This window comes from Varroa jacobsoni, unplaced genomic scaffold, assembly GCF_002532875.2.
Source record: "Varroa jacobsoni isolate VJ856 unplaced genomic scaffold, vjacob_1.0 scaffold_555, whole genome shotgun sequence".
NCBI lineage: Eukaryota > Metazoa > Arthropoda > Arachnida > Mesostigmata > Varroidae > Varroa > Varroa jacobsoni.
In genome coordinates, this window is record NW_019213457.1 from 19037 (window position 1) to 32600 (window position 13564).

The 13564-nt window shown below is 37.9% G+C and overlaps 1 protein-coding gene across 1 annotated transcript; it reads left to right on the forward strand.

Annotated features, from left to right (window-relative positions):
- The first annotated feature begins 5400 nt into the window (after window positions 1-5400).
- On the forward strand, window positions 5401-7376 carry LOC111261424 (uncharacterized). The gene is made up of 2 exons (XM_022834899.2): window positions 5401-5849; window positions 6663-7376. The coding sequence occupies exons 1-2, from the start codon at window positions 5715-5717 to the stop codon at window positions 6999-7001; spliced, it is 474 nt and encodes a 157-aa protein (XP_022690634.1). The 5' UTR covers window positions 5401-5714; the 3' UTR covers window positions 7002-7376.
- Window positions 7377-13564: the final 6188 nt, after the last annotated feature.

Consider the following 13564-nt stretch of genomic DNA (forward strand, 5'->3'; position numbering starts at 1 on the left):
GCATATACAAGCATACCCACATCCGATGGGAGGCCCTTCAGGCTAAAGGCATTGTAAGTCGAGGTGTGTAATAACGGGAGTAATATGGAGCCCCGGAAAACCCCCGCAGTTATCGGAAGATCCCATCTCAGAAATAGATTTAAGTAAGCACGGCGGCATCCTCTTTCTCTCAAGCAATTCCGAAATGGTCTTTCACAGGTGGCCATTGAAGGCGTTATTATCTAGCAAAGCAACCAGAAACAAATCCTTTGTCTACTGCATGGAGGCTTTCACAATACTATCTATTGCTTGAAAAACCGAGCAGTATTTTCCAAATTCATCTTGGACAGGTGACACGAGGCTGTGCTATTAACAAAAATTTCAGATTTGCTTCTCTACAATAGATTCCGTTTCTTCATCTAGAGCCTACAAGAGATAAATGTATAAAAAGCTCCTTTCTTCGAAGCAAGTATTACTCTTTCATTGCTTTCCAGGTTCGGGGAAAATTTCGTTCCCTCAAAGGAAATTTTAGCTGCAGAAAGAGAATTTGCTTAAAACGGGCTTCATTACCGTCTCGGAATGCCGTCAAGGGCCGGCACTTTGACTGGCTTGATTCTTTCTCCTACTGCCATAGCTTCTCATACCCACATAACTGAAATATTTCTGGACAATGCTGGTACCCAGATTAATCTCGACCTATCGAAGGCCTGGACACTTGGAAACTAATTAAAGTTCAAGCCAACTGAAGCACTAGGTCTTGACGGCATTCCGGAACAGCGATGAAGCTTGTTTTTAAAGAACTTTTGCTGCTAGCAGCTTCAGTTGCCTTAAGAGAGAGAGATTTTTCCCAGGTTTAGAAAGCAACGGAAGTAACAATTTTTCCAAAAAGGGACTTTTACAGATGCATTAATCTGGAGACTTTGGATAGATACAGAGGAGCGAATCCGAAACTTTTGGTAAGAGGTATTCTATTACCTGCCTAGGATGATTTTTAGAAACACAGCTTGATTATAACAGCAATAAGTTGTATCATCAAAGCGTTTACATAGCAGACAAAGGATTCGTTTCTGGTAATTTTAACAAAAATGCCTTTAATGGCCATTCAATGGAGGATTATTTTAGAATCGCTTGAAAGAAAAACGACCGCTCAACAAATTCAAGGCTATCTCTGGGTATCTTTAGGATTGGGTCTTCCGATAACTGCAAGGGTTTTCCAGGATTCCATATTACGGCCGCTACTATATAATTTGGCCTACGAAAATTTCTCCAGTCTCGAGGACTTCCGGCCGAATATGGACATGATTGCATACGCTGTTAACTTGGGCTATTACAATAAGAGCACGCAAACTACACCTACTTATTTATGAATTAAGTTTATGAATACAGGTGGACACAAATTCAGCTTTCCTTCGACGGTGAGAAAACTAAAATGGCAAATATAGGTAAACAGCTCGGGATACATTTAGATAGGATAACGCACCCTCACATTTGACAGGCGGTGGTACAGCCGACTAAACTGACGGGAAGACTCAGTCGGATAAAGTCAAGCATTTATTGTCCAAGGAAAGGCAAACGGAAGTTTCTCATATCAGTTGCCGAATTTATTATACTATTTAAAGCTTCAGTTTTGTTTGCATCAACGTCGACAGGAAACAGTAGCGCCAATTGCGAAGAGCTTGTTGTTTCCCTGCACTTCGTATCATCCGGGCGTACAAACTACATGTATTCTTGTGGTCTTAATCCTAGCAGGAACGACAACTTGAAACTTAAAGGTTGATTAACGACGAAGGTTATGGGAACGCCTTATCATTAGCTTAAACGAACTAGGAGGTGTAACGATAACTTTCTGACAGGCTGAGTGGAAGCGACGCCGAAAAGAAGACCAGAATCTGTGGTCAAGGCCGTCATTCCAACAATCGCTGACTAGATTGCATAAAATATATGACTTAGTTTCTGATGCGACACTATTACAGCCACCTGCGTAGAGTTGGTAAAGCGCCTTCGCCGATATGCATGCGCCATAGTAGCGGTGTTGAGGACGAGGCCAATCACACTTTGTTGTCTAAAACTGTGTTGCGTTAAAATTGGCGTCGGATCGCCGAACGGAGGTTCACAAAAGCGATGAGCGTCGCTCTTGACGGCTCCATTCAGTACCTCTGTAAAAGGGCTAATAAGCGGCAAGAGATGTATTAGTTAAGAAGGAAACACTAGGGAAAGGAGCGGGGAAACAGTTGACCAACCAAATTGAGGAAACTATTCTAGATGCAGATAGTCCTACAGGAGCTAAAGTTATGGCATTTCGTAAACAACTAAACATAACTAGCTTGCAGTCTCTGGTTTGAAGTTATAGTTCAATCAGCTTCGAACTAACAGCATACAATGTCTAGAATTTAGTGAGAATCCCACAGTACCATGTAAGGTCTGGTCTGTATGGTGAATCTGCCCCTAATCTTCTAAAAAATTAAGAAACAAGTAATTTCATTCTCTCAACAAAACGCTAAATCAATTCAGGTTGCAGTCATGTCATCGACCTGAAGTAATATAAACCAATGTGACTCGTGTCACACCTAGCCTAACAAATTATAGCTTGGTTACAAACCTACGCTCTTGTGGTTACTCGGTTCCAATTTGTCTAAAACCCTTTTGTACTGGTTTTGTAATTCCGGTGCACCTGTCAAGTGAAAATAAATTTGCTGATTTAGCCAACCTTCATGATTACTTTGGTACAGTTGTTTTGATTAGCCTGTTCCAGGAAATCGGTGGTTTGCGCCAATTGTTTCTTCCCGGAATCGCAATAAAACCATTAGTACATTATCTATTTTTCTTCGTGATGGTTTAATAGTAGCCTGGTAAACTTACGGACATGTGAGGGTACATAAGGAAAATCGAAGCAGAATTTAAGCACACTTCGCTTTAGGAGCCCCGTCCGAAGCAATGTTTAATGACAGTATGGGACATGAAGAAATTAATTTATTTGCAACTTTCTCTTCTGCAAATTATTTTCTGATAATGATATTCAGAATTTATTAGCTTGTGCAAGTGATTTCGTTGCTCTCGTCCAATCTACGCCGTTCTGCCTTACAGTTAGGTTATTGCGGTAATCCCTTTCTGGAATTTCCCATTAGCCTGCATATATTTTTCCCCAATTACTGTTACAGCTGTTCTTATACTTAGAAAAATAATTGGCCTCGAAAATGTTTTATATACTCAATAATTTTTATCTTATCAGTGCAAGCTGAGATTTTATTATACCTAAATCCTTATCTTGTTGATTTTTGCCGACTGTAAATTATCTACCTATCATGGCTTTAAATCTATTAACTACCAAAAATGATACTCGAAACTGATGATTTATCGGTTGACTCTCATAATTGTTAAAATATTTTCTAAAAGGACAACAGAACATGCTAAAAGCAAAAATTTTTCAATATGAGCTTTTCAGAAATTCAACGGTTCTTTTATAAAATATATATTATAATACAACCTTTACGAATATACATTCAGCAAAAAACTTAGAACTATGATCACTCTTCTATAGAATTGTATAACCTGCAAAACAGCCTGTATGGTCAGTTTACACTGATAAGGTGCTTACCTACTAAACATAATGACACATGAGGTGGTTTAGGTTTGGAATTAGGCAAAAATGGCCAATCGGCTGAAACACTGTTTTTCAGTAATATGAAAAGTAAAAACTCGAAATATCTATTTATTTGATTCTGAAAGCAGAAAAAAGAGTAATAGAGAGGGGTCAGCTATATTAAAGTATTCAGTGATTTTTCTTTAGTTAGTCTCTTGATACAGCGAAAAGAAATATTGCTACAAGACATTGAACTGTAATAGGAAAGTAATTGGTTGAACGGCAGAAACCTAGTTAAAGTAGAAGAGAGAATCTCAAATGACTGAAGCAGTTTATGTGAAACGTAACTTTCAATGCTAATGACGATGATCGAGACTGTTCGGAGGACGAAAAGTTCAAGCACCATGAAGCAGCCGAAGAGATACGCTGAAACTGAAAGGTATAGGACGATCACTTGAACTAATTTAATCAGGTACCATTCTGAACGCTTGGAAAATATAGATTTATAACAACTTTGTATTCTATACATACTAAAATTATATGTTATCCTATACCATAAAGATGATGGCTTAACAAGTTTAGCTAACGCTAATGTAACTTCTAATGTCAAAAGGCTTTTGGAATGGTCAACTTAGAACCCACCAATAATTGCATTATACATTATACACCATGATACTACCGTTTTCCGATTAGTTACTGAGCCATACTGCCCTATGATTGAACTTGTGGACAGCGAGAAGTATGATACAGATTACGAGGTTGTCTACATTCAATACAAGCACAATTTCATTTTGTTTATGAAACTCCTGTACTCCGCATAGGCGATAAAAAACCGGTCAAGCCCGTTCCGGGTTTTGTTCGACATGGCCCCACTGCACATAGAACTGGTTACCCCGGTGAACAACAACACCGTCTGCTTAAATTAGGGCTTTTCGCCGATTTTTGGGCCCACTTATTATACTCAAACACTTCTTAAGCACGACAGGGAAAAGAGGTTAAGGGATCATCCAGGCAAGATTCTACCCCACGACTCCTGTTGGATTGGGTCGCCCTTTATTTGGAATAACGAGAAACACTGCATCACGACAATGAGGACGAAGCGATAAAGAACAAAAAGATTAGTTGGCCAACACGGAGGTATTGTCTTCTCCGAAAGTAAGCACTTGACCGCTTGAGTCACTTTCAGGATAGACAACTCCTGGCCCAGCCTTTTGTCTTCGTTTCAGATTACGCTAATGGTGAGACCTCCTGTCACTAGATGAGAAAATTCAAAAGAAGTGGTTGGTGAGAACTGATGAGGTGATGGACGCGATGCAGAGACGTAGGGGCCGAGCTACTTATATATTACTGACGCTTGGCCTATCTTAACGGAAAAGCCTATTTCTGTTCCAAATATTTGTTGCGCTGCATGGCATATGTCTTCCTATCATTATGCACGCTACGGCCAATGGCTCTGCTGCCGATTTTGTGTAGCCAGTGATTTAAAGGCATCCAGGGTACGACGGGCGCAATGGCAATTGTAATCAACTTACAGCCGATACTTTCAAAGCTAGATAAACCGAAAATTATAGGATCCCGACGAAATGATGCGAATAGACCTTAACATCAATCTACACCAGAAAGACCCATGACCCCGATACAGGACTTTTTTCAAATCAAGTTTACGCAGTAGAGGTTTATTTTTCTAGGTGAGTGATAGTCCTGAGGGAACTATTAAATTTAATCCGACAGCCATGTGTGTCTATATCTGTCTTCCTTCATAGAGAGTCATTTTCTCCGACGTATTTGACTTAATCCCTACTCACGTTGGTTTTCAAAACACCTATGAGAGAGCCTCCTGAAAAACTGACAAACGTTGATACCTTATTAAGGTTTGCTGCCCAACAACGATGCTTTATTAATACGATTGGAAGAGCTGACGTCCAGTTCGAGATGGCCTAGCTCAGAAGATGAATTAAAATACTAGTAGTTGTATGATACAGACAGGCTCTACCACACCGACACAGTTGAGCGCTGCAATTGAAGCAAGAACCCTTTGATCTATTTCTAAAGTAAATACTGAGTAATACATAGGGCTAGTTGTAGTACCCTATCATTATATTCGCTAATTTGCTGATTATGAAACGGGGCAGTGTTGTTATTGGGCGAGAGAACGATGTCTTTGTGGTTAGGAGTTGTAGCCATATTTCTGTGTTGTTTCTCGGCTGTTCTGTTGGTGACCGTGTGTTGCAGTAAACCAGCGTGTTCAGACGATTGCCTCTGTGCCGGAAGGTTTCGTGAATCGGAAAGTGTAAGTAAACGAAACCGACTTCTCTTATGTCTGTCCAAATCCACGTGAACACGATATAAAAGGAAAGTAATATTCATCGAGTTAGAAAATATTGGTATTGAAAATATATGATAGGCGCAAGGTTTAGCAATATTTTTCATAAATGGAAGTACAGACAGCTTGCTTTTTGTTCAAAACATTGCCTTACCATTGTTAAAGTCTCGGTTACGCACCTGGTTTACGTGAAATATCTCAAAGGCTCAAATCTGGTTTTCGAGTGTATGCTTTCTTAGGATTTTCAGACTTCTTCTAAATTTTACGCTCAAAAGTGGTATGCTATCCTAATTAAAACTATTGGATATAATTAAAACAAAATAAAGACAAAATTTTTGCTACGAAGTCTGGTTTGAAGTTAAATGGTTCGTAACTGTGACTGTACTCCTATTTAAACCATTACTGCATAATGGTCTAAGGAATTGATCGATAAAATCTAACCACTTTACTAACTTAAACCAAGGTCTCTGCTCTCGAACGGTACTCAGTTACTGTTTTACACATTACAGCTTCAGTTAAGAAAGTACAGAACATGGATTTTTAGCATAGGCCTTATTGTCAGCACGGTGGCCTGGACTGTTAAACCTCTGGCTGAAAGAGCAAGGGGGTCATTTGTTCAAGTTCCACCATCGGCTTATGCACAACACTGTGATGAATTAAGGCTTCAAGGTTTAGACACCTTGTAAATAGGCCACTTCTATTTTTCAAGGAAAAGGTTTCACAGCTACATTTATACGAGCACATCTTTGTATAATTTTGATGGTAATTTTGTGAATTAAGGAGACTGATGATACGAGGAAGGCTGTTCGAGAGAAGCTTCAGATCCGACGCGAAATGCCCCCGGAAGTTATTGAGCATATGGCTCGCATTTACGACCTTCCGCACGGCGCGAGTCCGGCCTGTGGAATGAGCGCATGTAGTTCTGAAGATGCAAGGATAAATATGCCGAAGTATAAGTACTTCTCTTTTGATAATCTAATAAAGCTTGTTAAAGAGAATAGCTCATCGGATAACGACACAACCATTGGAATATCAGAATACTTGTTACCCGCAGCAAAAGCTGTCGCCAAACCCAATCTGTGCCCAGCTTGTGGCACTTGCAGGCCATCTGATACATAATAAGCTTACTGAATCATGTGTGCCATCGAGAAGTGTCTATAAGATGAAATTAGTAATTCTCAGTTACTCTGTCCTGCCGGGTTTGCTACCTAATACTAGAAGGAGAAAATAAATGTCCTTTTGACAACATCACTTGGAAGCGTATTTGAGAGAATAGTCTGAGGTTCTCTTACAAACATTTTAACATTTATACTATGAAGTTCATCTTTATTTAGGCACAAATCATGAACGGACAGAAAGCATTGTATTACTTAATGATTTATTAGAGTTGTTATTCGTGCATGCTTGACAGTTTTCGATGTAATTGGTCACTGGTATGTTTTATTTTATTAATGTTAATTTTTTACTTTGCTAGTAAAAAATAGATGGGTAAAGCATGAGAAATAAAAAAATTGCAGTTTACGAAAAATGAAGGTAATTTTTTGTTTAATTGTATTGTAATAAAGAATTATATTAACAATAGTTAATAGGCAACAAAAGGATAGTCAATATCCACTTCACGCAAAAGCGATGAAGATCGTAACTTCATACCATCTCATTACACAGGCCCTTACGAAAAAGTTATAGGATTATATCTTTTGGCCCTTTTCCTATATAGTACCTAACATTGCAAATATCGCACTCAGTATGCTCAGGGTAGGGCGATGAATTCTTATGCTTCGTCACATGCGCTAAAGTTTCACTCTTGACGGTCATGTGTATTCAGTACAAATGACACCGCTATTACAGTTGCATTTCGGGTATAGATCACTCGTAATTTTCAAAATACTTAAAATTAAGTATCTGTAAATAATTCATAGTAAGCAATTTAAATTCGCTCAAATAACGAAAACGAGGTATCGTTTTCCACCATGATGATTTGGTTGTGTTCTACAAAAAACACTCGCGGCTAAGAATGATGAATGTATGCGTACCCGTTATGACAAACCGCTAAAGTTTTCCATATTTAAGTACTGTATTATGTATAAAATGAATGGTCAAAAAAGTATTGACCGTTTTACAACTAGATTTTCAAATAACGTACCTCAATTCATAGGCCTAGTAATATGAGTCAGCGTCCATGTTTTTTGAAACGCTAAGGCCTGGACAATAATAGATACGTAAAAATTCCGATTTAAGATAGATGGCTTTAAAGATGAGTAAAATGTCTACCAAATATCGCCATATTTCACGATTTTATTACGATAAAGGCATAAATGCTGCCCAGGCCCTTTTAAAAATATGCTGTATATGGTTGAGACTTCTTATTGAAATAAACAGCCCAAAAAAAGTTCCATCGTTTCTGACATATAAATATCAATGTAAAAGGTGTTCCTAGAAGTGACCAATCAATTTTGAAAAAAGTTGATGGAATTATTAGGGAAATGAGACGCGAGTGTACTACAAACTAAACATTTTTAAACCGCTGTAAAAAAGCCAGCTATGAACAAAGCTTGATCTATAAATGTCACATGAATTATTCCAAAATAATTTACTTGCTCATATTTCCATTTGCCAAACTACACAAACGCAACAAAATCGAGCCATTTTTTAGGCGGTTGGCCGCGGACAACGAAAACCGGATCGTACACGACAATAATAGGTAGAGAAGAAAGAATAAGATAAGTTTCAGTATAGTTGGCAAAGTTCAAACTGATACCAAAGAGTGATTTGTAATGTTGTGGAAGGATTGTGCCTTATCGTCTGACAATTGGGCGGTCCCCCTCTGTCGACTTACCAGATTACAAGAAGTTATTGAATAAAATCAAGCACAACTAGTAAATATAAAGAAAGACGTCATTTTCTTTTGTAAAAAAAACTTGTGTAGGAAATTTTAATGCATTTCCCGTATAGCTCGGTCTTGCGCTTTCAGACTATGATCTGCTTGGGATCGCAAACTAACACCATCAAAGGAGTTTTTCAGGGAGAAATTCAAACATTAAGTGTCGCGGCTTTTCATCAAAAACCTACAGACGTTTCACGATGATGGGATTATAATATTACAATAATAATGGTAGAAGGTCATCGAGCAAAAATACGAATATATAGTTCAGTAATATTCTTTGCAAAAAAATATTCTGAATTTCGGATCAAAAACAGTCAAAACCTCTTCGGCAACCTAATATAGACAGACGGCCATTACTTTCCGCGAATAATAATCATCACTTTTTTGGATAGAGAGTAGTATTGTAAAAGGAAGAATATCTTTTGCACTTAAAAGCCTACTCACGTTACCAAAAGATCCTTAAATTATTGAAAGTTAAAATGCAGCGATTATCTTAGTGGCAGTCCGTATTACTACTAGCAGCAGGCGTCTAGGGTGGCAAATTCCTGTAGGGTCTAAATTAATGTCGGGAAGAGAAAAGCAAGAGGGTTCTTTAACTAAAGAAAAAATATAACTGTTATGATTGGTCTAAAGTATCATGTTGTGTGAGCTGTAGGGCGTCGTGGTGCCATAGCAGAAAATACCTTTTTATTATTTATAACAATATTCTTTATGAAGTCGACACCTTCGGCCTACACTTCGCACTTCTTAAAGGTGAGTCGGTGGAGAGAGCATTGACAGAATCATATAAAAGACGAGAAAGCGATATAAGTAGTACTTCATAAATACAAAGTATGTGTTTGTGCATAGACTGTTAGGTTAGCAATAATATTTTTTTTTATATATAACAACAACAATTGACTGTATTGTGTATGTGCCGTAATTTTCTACAGCTTTCTCCCATTACGCAATCAATTCATTTGTTCCGTCCGTGAAACACATTTGGGTGTGGTGTGAGCTCGGTCAACCAGTTTTAGAAACCGGCTTCAATGAAAGGAAAATTCCGTTACAAATTTCATCTTTTACGATCATGAAAGATTATAATTTCAGGACGGGGACTAAGGTGTTCGCTTCAGATGCTGTGGAACTTATATACTCATTAAAAACCTATGTTAAAAAAAATACGTGTAGGGGACTTTGCGTGCACGCCGATTTTGCTTGTGGTATAATTCAACGTGCACCTGGACTTACAATTAGTTTCTCTCTGATCTTTAAAATCGACCTCAAAAAATACTTCCATTCCGCCATCTGTTTTCTTCGCTCTTTCTCCGTTAGTAATGTTTCTCGCTACCCTTCCTTTTTCGTCATTCAAGATAACCCTTGGCACGAAGCTTAGACAATATGGTGGGTGCAAAACAACAATTATCACCTACAATAATGAAAAGTAGTTTTAAAAAAATATTTATAAAAAATCACAAGAATTGAACAACCAACTGGTGAATGAGACTTTAGAGAAGGAGATGAAATCTCATATAGGTTATGCGAAACATGTCAATGTACAAAACGCAACTGTATATACAAAAACCGTACTAGATGGAGAACAGTAGTCCCAAGAGACCGTAAAGGAGAAGTTGAGCCTAGGTTTCTTTGCAGGGCAGTTTTTACGACTTTTGCTATGTGAGGTCTGGAATTGTCGTAGAGAAGGATAACGCTGCCTTGTCTGTCAGATCACTTCCGTGGGGTAGCTTTGTGCACCTGATGCAACCGTGTCATAGACGGATTTTCATTGACCGTGTTGCTTTTGTTAAGCATTTCTGGGTGTAATAAAGCTTCCTAACCACTGAATGCAATTCATATTCCTTTCCGGATAGAAATCTGTCTTAAAAGTTAAAATTTAACGTTTACTCCTGCTATCCGTAACGATTCCATGTAGAACACTAGGATTTGCTGTGATCACATATTGTTCGATGCCAAACAAAATACTGAAAGGCATGTGTTTTTAATTTCATTTTGTAGATTCGGGAGACCTGCCGATAGTCGTATTACTACGAACCATATGTCTGCAACATTTAGTAACTGCTGCCGACCATCATTACCGATCATTGACGATTGTTTTAGGTGGTTTCCCTCGACAACTAATGATCGATTTAAACAGGGTGCATTTTTAATTCCAAGATATTAAGTTTCTTAAACCACGTTTGAGAAGTTCTCGTTAGCATGGATTCTACGTCGTACATCGCACGAATATCTGTGGTTTCCTGAAGATTGTCTTTGACAGATTTATCCATCTGAATATGAAATTCCGTTTATTGTGCAATAATACAACCGGGTCATAGAGGAGGGAGAATTATTTCGACACCCGTTCTACATCGTTATTTGCTGAGCTCAAAAATCTGCCGAAACGTCTAGAGTTATTTGTGCTGGAGTGAGTTTGCTTAGTTCTTAATCTGAAAAATATACCTAAAGCCGGTTGATCATTTCAGGTGGATGAAAATCTTGAAGGCAAACAGGTGAACCTCATGAATTAACTAAGAAGATAAGTACAGACTATCATCGGGAATCCTGAATGCATACAATTTTTGTCAAAAATGGAAAACCCGAGTGCCCTATGGACTTAGTAAAATGTTTCTCATTGCTTCTCAATATTTTGCCCAACCCCAAACAATCGTAACTATGATAAAAGGTCTCTTCAGAGAATTTTTAACATGAAGAGGAATGGTATTTCTACGATATGAAGCGGAGAAAGGACTGTAGGGCTCAAAGCGATATGTTTAATCCGAGAGTTAGTCAGAATAATCTGCGTTTGGTGGGACCTGAAGGGCTCTATACATTGAAAAAAGCTTTTGATTGAAAAAAATCAAGACTGTCAATAAATATCTGTATATGACTTACTTGTCTTGAATAAGCGAAGCTATCAAAAAAGATCCGGTGGAAAAGGCAAAGTGATCTTTCTTTAAGATAATGTTAGACCAGACATGGCAAAAGCTGTTGAAGCAACCCTGTAAAGGCCTGAGTAGAAGACTTTTTTGCCTCACCATTTACTTAAATTTCGTGCTGATGAAAAACCACTTTTTCCGATAGCTCTGAATACTACATTTGGCAATAAAGCGGGTCTTTTGTGACACAAGGCGAGTTCTTCAGCACCAAACCTCAAAACGTATAGCGAAAGAGAATTAACAAATTCGTTCAGGAACGGGAGAAGGTGGTAGAGAGTTAAATATATAATCCATTAATTTGTTGCTGAAGTTAGAATAAAATGCAGCAATCTTTTTGCAATATATTACTTGGTATGAGGTTGTGCATCAAGTTCCCATGTTTTTTTAAACTCTTCTCATTTCTCCTCACTTGATACTTACTTCTTATACACTGTTTGAAAGCGCTTTTACACTCTATCGGTATATTGTAGGTATTATGTAATGAGCGCAACTTCAATTCTAAAAATAGATGTTCCAGATAGAAGAAATTATTTTCGACACTTCTATACTATGCAGTCTGGTCAGGCTATATACAACAATGATGCTAGCGCTAAGAGCACCGCTTTGTAACAGTGGTTTGTGAAATTTGGAAACGGTATTCTACTATATAATGCGCTCTACTGACTGATCGTTTGAATCTGATGACGACCATCTGGAGGCATTTTTGAAGAAAGACGGCTAACAGGCATCTCGAGAATTGGTCGAAAAATAAACTACAACCACAGGACCATTGTTTGTCACTTTAAGGCTTTTAATGCCTTTGATGAAATGCGTAACGGCGACACCTTACGTAAAACTTAAAATATATGAGGTTTGGAGCTTAAGGATCTCAAAACATTCAGAATACAACAAGGAATACACGGCTTAACATTGTGCCCTAGCATCTTGCTCGGCATCGAGTGTCACGCGGTCACCTAACCGATTTTTAACGAAAATTGTTACTGTTGAGAAGTGGTATCTGCACATCAGTATGAATCGGAAATGGGAATAGATAACTCTAGAAAAGAAGGTTCAGGGATTAACCAGAAGGCTAAGACGAAAGGTCCGACTAGATTTTCATCCAAACAAGGCTATACGTTGCGTTTGGTGGGATTACAAGGGTCTGATTCACTAAGAATTACTTTCTACTAACAAGACAGTTGGTCGGCACGTTCATTAGGCCTCAATTAGATAGTTAAATTAAAAATCGGACAAATGAGGCCAGGTCATTCTGCTGCATGAAAATACGTGGCCGCATACAACAAACATCGTCAAAGCTGCCCTCCTGGACTTCAAATGAAGGGTTTTATTGCACTCTGCATGTTTTCATAACTCTACACCAAGAGATTTTCACCTTTTCTGTTAACTGTGCAATCGTATTCGAAAACGTAATTGGAAAACGTTTCCGAAACGAAAACCGGTATCTTCCGGCGAGAGTAAAAACGAGAAAACTTTGTGAACATTCACGAGAGGTGCATACATATATATTCTTCATATTCTTCCATATATTAAATTGAATATTAGGTTCTCCCTGAATATTGTTTATTACTCTTACCATAAATTTTGAAGGTTATATACTTATATATATATATAAACAGCAATAAAAAATATTCAACGATAACCTATTATTCAATTTAATATATGGGAATATTAGGAAGTACAAAATCAACAAGGAATTACAGTTACGTGATCGAACATTATAAAGTATTTTAAACCGACTTAAGAAAAACAACTGAAAACAATCGACAAATACGGTTTCGATTTACATAATCTATTTTAAATACTATTTGTTTGTGACTTTACTTTTTCTTGAGTAGTTGTTCAATCATATATATGTAGTCCGTTTTTTATTGTTTGCTTAACTT